General features: G+C 40.5%; 1 protein-coding gene across 1 annotated transcript; it reads right to left on the reverse strand.

Annotated features, from left to right (window-relative positions):
• Nucleotides 1-1969: 1969 nt before the first annotated feature.
• Nucleotides 1970-5372, reverse strand: LOC118411687 (E3 ubiquitin-protein ligase TRIM33-like). The gene is made up of 4 exons (XM_035814165.1): nt 4080-5372; nt 3736-3942; nt 3512-3598; nt 1970-2553 (listed from the first exon to the last, which is right to left on the reverse strand). The coding sequence occupies exons 1-4, from the start codon at nt 5206-5208 to the stop codon at nt 1970-1972; spliced, it is 2007 nt and encodes a 668-aa protein (XP_035670058.1). The 5' UTR covers nt 5209-5372.
• Nucleotides 5373-6453: the final 1081 nt, after the last annotated feature.

Here is a 6453-nt window from a genome sequence, read left to right on the forward strand (position 1 = left end):
ATTTGCTTTGAGTGGTCACCAAAAAAGCTAAAATAAAATCACTGCATTAGATCTAGAACCTTTTAGGATTAACATTTTTTTAACCTAACCTAATGTGGTTAATGAAATTTGAAGCAATGCTTGAAATTAAGGTTGGACCAGTTTAGTGTGCCTTAGACTTTTAAGTCATTCACCCTTAGCTTAGCTTAGTTGATAGGTACATGTAGGTTATACAACTACTGTTGTGTGTGTATATGATCTGGCAGTAGTTACTACAATGTAAGTACCATGCCATGTGACAAAAGAGTACCATTTATGTCACACAGTTAACGTTGAAATAAAAACTTACATTAACAACAAAATGTAGGGGAATCAGTGCACTGTATCTGCATACAACTAAGTTCTTATGTATGTACATACTCCTCTGGAATAGAACATGGTACAATGATGCTCTTCTTCAAGTTCCATTGGAAAATCTTCAGAAAGAAAGAAGATGGTAGTTAGATTTTTTACTCCATTCTCTTAGCTTTATCAGGTATTTTGTGTGTTTTAACACAAGTTTAAAAACTTAAAGGTGACTTTGACAGGATAAGACTTAAAATTTATAGTTAAATTAAAGATGCAGCACTTTCATTGCTACGACTTTTTAACATGTTTTAAAGATCACAAAGATTCAATAGGGTGTAATTACATTGATATACACCATCTAACATCATATACATGCCGTTTAATTTTTTTGTAAATTCTTCTATGGGGTAGTTTTCATATTTCTAGATACATTGTGTACATGCTTTGATAATTTTAGGTATTCAAAAATTTAGTACTCTAATTTTGGGAGAAATATTTTATGATGAAAGGATATAGTTATGGGTAGAAAAACTAGTTAACATCTTCATGATTAATGACTTTAAGAATTAAGAATTCTTTAATTGTGGGAGAATTATTTTGTATATAGTCACAATGTTACTACATGATCTTTTCAGGTAATCATATGCCCTGTCTGTTTTGTACAAGAGTCATTTTAGATAGTAAAAGGATGGTACAGCAAGAAGAGAAAGTGTAGTAGTTAGTCACCTGCTGTGCAGATGGAACATTTTAGAAGAGAGAGGGATTATAATTAGTTACTGTGATTGTGGGGAAGTTGGTTGCAGAGCTAAATAGAGACACCAAGATAGGAAAGAAAGACGTCAGTGCACCAGCAGTCTATGTGCACTAATCATATAAAGACCAACTATCTTTATTCCTCAAAGTTAGGAGCAAAGTAAAGAAATTACACACAATTAAAGTTACTTACACGGAAACATCACAGCCAGCATTTCAGTTGTGTTATGATTTGTATTCCTTTAATTAACGATGAGGTTGATCTTCTTGCATATATTTTGATGTATAAATCTTGTAGTCTTCTTGTATTTCTTCATGTTTCTCTTCCCTATCTTACCATCAGGTGTGATTTCCTTTGTGATTTGTGGAGACATATGTAGCTGTATTCACAGAGAAAACTTGCATACAACATGTGTCTGAACTGTAATATGTTCATCAGACAGCTGAAATAAATTAGTATGAATTACAAATGTAAAATGTACCTATTTCTTCACTGTTTATGCTACTTCTACTTGGGCAATGGAATACTTTTTTTCGTATGTGACATACATGTATATAACCAAGTTGCATTCTTTCTTATGTCAATACCAAAAAATTATCACTTGTATCTAATTCTAATCTACAAACTTCCCATCAACCTATATCTTACACATAGAAAAAAATAGCTTAATGGTAAAAATTGTTAAACCAATAGTAAAGTGACACAGAATAATGTAGTGATAGCAGGTCTTAATTATGGTGTGGAATAAAAACTATTCTATGGTCCTGTTACTAAATAGGTTATGTTTATACGGTTACAGACAAACTTTTCTTATAGATATATCGAAGTACACTGAACCCGTAATTCACGATCAAGTTGTTAGACTTTTTAAGTTCTTTCCATACAGTTTTACTTGAGGATCTGTTTAGTAATGACCACGTACCCAGGTCCATCATTTGCCCCATTCTGACCACTACTGTCTTTACCAGAGTTAAAGGAACCTCCCCCTCCTCCACCACTTTCCAAACAGAGATCTCCCTTGCCTCCCCCAGAGTACCCACCACCCCCACCCCCTCCACCACCAAACCCATAACTCCCTCCCCCTCCACCAAACCCACCATCAGCATTGTTATATGTGCCCTGTCCCCCAACCCCACCACTGTAAAATGACTTCCCACCTATCCCACCCTCTCCATCACTAAAATAACTGTCCCTTTTTGTCTTCAGCCCTCCTCCACCATCTCTATTTGCATAACCATTAGCACTTCCCAAACTCACAGTTCCTCCATAACTTTGGTTACCAGCTTCAGACACAGTCCCGTCACACAGGGGGTTATGAGTCTGTAACCCTGCCCCTCCTCCCCCACCCCCGGCAATAATGAGTGGCTTGTTCTGTAGTGCACTGATGACAAATGTACCACCCCCTCCACCAGCACCTGCTCCAGACTTGTTCTCAGCACCTTCTTGTCCAACCAGAATCCTCAGACCTTCACCTATATGAAAAACAAAAGTGTCTTTGAGGATTGTGGGAAGACATTTGAGTTTTCTATTATGGTTAATGTATGATTGATGCATATCTAAAGTTAATCTTCATATCATCCAATAAAATTGTTGCATTCCAGTCTTAAAAATATCTCAGAAGTTCAAGCCTACTAAGTTGGTCCCACTTCCAGGATAGGGGCAGGCACCAAAAGCAATGAGGTCATTCATGTTTCCTTTTAGTCCACAAATTTCTATATTGTATGTTCTGTGACCATAACAAATGCTACTACAGTCAAACCTGTCCTGAGCAACCACTCAAGGGACCGAGCAAAAATGGTTGTTAAGGACAGGTGGTTGCTCCCGACAAGTTGGTTGGTTGGCGAAAACAAATAAAAATGGTATTACGGTTTGCATGATATACACCTTTAAGTCAGTTCCCAGGAACATATCCATAAGAGATGCACAGTTTTTAATCACCATGCTGTTATGTAAACAAATTTCAAGAAACCATTGTTTAACAATCAGTGTTGAGTTTGTCTAACAATCAAACATGGTTTGTTTTGTAGTTGTCTGTTTCCATGAACAGTGCTTTCAATTTCTCTACCTGTATGTCAAATTTCAGACTGATAATCATTTTGCATGGTGCAAATTGTTTTAACAGTGAATATCAGTCAAGCATTCACTTATAAGGAAAAGAAGTCTCAAAGTCCAGGGAAACTGTGCCCATATAATTCTGCATATAAAATGGCTGCTAGCTGCTGTCTTTCAATTTTGGTTGGTCAGGGCAGGTTGAATGCCCCTTTGGGACTGTAAAAAGTGGTTGCCGGTTGGGGAAGACAGGTGGTTGCTTGGGAGGGGGTCTTAACTATGTAAAATTGGATGGGACTGTTTCAATGTGTCCTCTGACGGCAGGTGGTTGCCTGGGCCAGGTGGTTGCTCGGACAGGATTCACTGTATTAAATATCGCACCTTGTTGGAATTTGAATGTTCCCCTCAGTACAGCACCACGTCCTCGGGCAGACTTAGGGTCAAATGGACCCCACCCTGCAGCAGCTCCTGATAAAAAAGCAAGTAAAGACAAGTAAAATGCTGATCCAACTTCCAACTTGCTAGTACTAGCCTTTACCAATTGCAAGCACAAGAAGTATGACATTCATGACAGCTACATGTGCCATCAAACTAACAGCCCTCACCCGCTGCCTCTATGGTGTAGGTTCCTGTCTCTGGTACAGAGAAGTGCTGTATCCCATTATGTAGCGTCACCAGGTGTTCGTACTGCTGTCCCTTGTAGTAGTTCCCCAGGGTAGTGGGGCCCAGGCGGCCCGTGGCACCCAGGGTGGTGAATTTCATACTGATACTAGTCTCGTCCTGTACTGTTTGGTCTTCAGCAGTTGGTTGATCTGTGAAAAATTATGAATTATTATTTTTAGGAGACCAACCAATATCATATTACCATACCATATAAGATATCTGAGAGATACCAAACTTAAATGTAGTAGATTATGAGTTTGGAAATACAAGTGCAATTAAATCTTACCAGTAATGCTGGAGGTTGCACCAACAATGTTTCCAAGGTTGATTTGCTTTGCTTTCCTCTTCTTTTGAGGCTGGAACGTGACATCACTGATGTCATCGGGAATGTCTGGAACTGGACACTTCAGTAGAGATGCCAGCCGTGCCGTGACGTCAGCGTACACGTTCATGACATCAAAGTCACTGCCATGCTCAACGACTTTCTGTGAGAAGTCCACTGTGCTGGACAGACAGCCTAAGGTGCTCTCAACACTGTCTGATGTAACGGATAGCTGTTTTGAACGAGATGCTGTGTCGTCCGCTAACTGTTCTTCAAGTTCTGACTGCTTGGCTCTGACAAGTCCAGTCAAATACTTGATCTCTTCTTCCGCAGCTGAAGAGATGCCATCCGTGGCTTTTTTATTCTTGGCATCCAGTTCAGCTTGCTTGTTAGCTAGGACACTTGAAATTTCTCGGTACTCATCGACCTTTGGCTTGGCAGCTTCTAGTGTGTCCTTGATCTTTACCCTGAAGTCACCTACGACGTTCGCCAGGTAGCCGTACTTGTGGTCCTTGTGCTGCAGTACCGTACAATCTCGGCAGATGGGGCGCAGGCACGACTCACAGAAGAATTTCAACTTCTCGTCTTCGTGGTTTGGACAGATCGGCAGTGATCGTGTCTTGATGGAACGCGTGCTGGCGAGTAGCTTTTCTTTTAGCTCTGCCACGCCGATGACTTCATGATCGCGAGTACGTTTGCCTCGACGGTGTGCATCAGTACATTCTTCACAGAGAAACTCCTCACAGATCTCACAGCCAACGCTTGCTTCATCTACTTCGCAAAAATCGCAAAGAATGTTGTCGTCTTCCTTGCTGACCAAAATTTTTTGAGCCTCTACTGTGTCCCTCAAGCTCAGGACAAAGAAGTTGTCTTTGAGGCCGGCGAGCCCGCCTTCCAAAAGCGCGGTTTCGGTCCGACACGTTGGGCACGGAAACTTCCCCTTCAAGTCGCCTTCGTTCGCGAAGAACTTCTCAAGACAGCCCTTACAGAAGGTGTGAAGACACGGCAGGATCTTGGGGTCCTTAAAGGGCTCCAGGCAGATCGCACACTCCAGAAAGTCGCCTGAAATCTGACTGAGTATTGCCTCCGCCATTCTCGCGCCAACTTCAACGTTAGATGAACTTTGAACTCATACGTCACGATCAGGCGCGTTCTTAAACCTCCAAACAGATATTTGGAGGGCAAATAACAAGTTTCCTGGGGCACAACTGTCTGTCAAAAAAAAGCGACCAGGACTGGCGCCATGTGATTTTGTCAGCAGATCTGAGCAATACTGCAAAATTGCATGGCGCCAGCCCTGGTCGCTTTTTTTGACAGACAGTTGTCGTAGGCTAAGATTGTCAACAGATCTGAGCCTATGAAAGTAAAGCATTTTTACTTTCATTCTTGTTATTCTTGAGCCTCATAGCAAGGAGTTTTTTTATAGCAAGGACGATGTACCATCCTCGATCATCCTCTGCTCCTCCACCCTTGAAATCTTGAAAAACGGCTCAGGCCGAATGATGTATCAAGGTTAAATAAAGGTTGAAAAAAAAAGAAGAAAAAAAGTGTGTAACGTTACATCAGGTTCCAGGTTGCTCGTAACTGAGGGTCTACATGGGGGGTCCCGACAACGATTTACGCTGAATTCAGAAGAACCCCCTACGTATTACGCTAAATCAAGGAAGGCAATTACGCTGAATTTGGTCGCCTCACTTCGAATACATAGTTAAGATGGTTTTCCCTACGAATTATGGGAAATAACAATAGGCTGCCTACGCCTTACGAAAAAGAACATGCAGACCCTCATAACTCCATGGGTCTCTACTGTCTTTGTAGTAATTATTCTTTGGCTCTGATACTTGGGATATACATTGTACATAATGTCAAATACAAGTGTATTTTCCTAGACCAGTGTACAAATTCTTCAACTAAAATTTAGCTTTATAGGAACAGTGAATGTAACGTTACATGGATTTTCCACACACTTAACACTAGTTCACCATTATCCGCAAGATAAACTTTATCCGTTCTACTTACAAACAGGGAATTTAGGGATATCAAGTCGATAGACAGTGGTTTCAATGTGCATTTTTGTATTGCAGTTTGAAAACACCATCCGTTGACTTAATATCCCTAAATACCTTAGTCTTGAATACACCGAAAAAGGTTACCCCGTGAATAAAGGTGAACTAGCGTTATACTTTTTAAATAAGAACAAGAAGCCATCATTCTTTTTGGTGGATTCTCCTGTCGGCTGTCGACAGATGAGTAGGCAGGCAGCATTATTTTTTAGTCTTGTTTATTCAACACAGGTACAAAGTGAACAAATTAGATTTCTTTATATCCAATTATGAAT

The sequence above is a fragment of the Branchiostoma floridae genome, chromosome 3, assembly GCF_000003815.2.
Source record: "Branchiostoma floridae strain S238N-H82 chromosome 3, Bfl_VNyyK, whole genome shotgun sequence".
Lineage (NCBI taxonomy): Eukaryota > Metazoa > Chordata > Leptocardii > Amphioxiformes > Branchiostomatidae > Branchiostoma > Branchiostoma floridae.

What these genes read in the sequence shown, in the direction of transcription:
- LOC118411687 (XM_035814165.1), bottom strand. Translation starts at nt 5,208, where the DNA reads ATGGCGGAGGCAATACTCAGTCAGATTTCAGGCGACTTTCTGGAGTGT. An exon ending in TGCAACCTCCAGCATTACTG is followed by an intron (nt 3,943 to 4,079) that starts GTAAGATTTAAT and finishes AATTTTTCACAG; the next exon opens with ATCAACCAACTGCTGAAGAC. An exon ending in CTACACCATAGAGGCAGCGG is followed by an intron (nt 3,599 to 3,735) that starts GTGAGGGCTGTT and finishes CTTTTTTATCAG; the next exon opens with GAGCTGCTGCAGGGTGGGGT.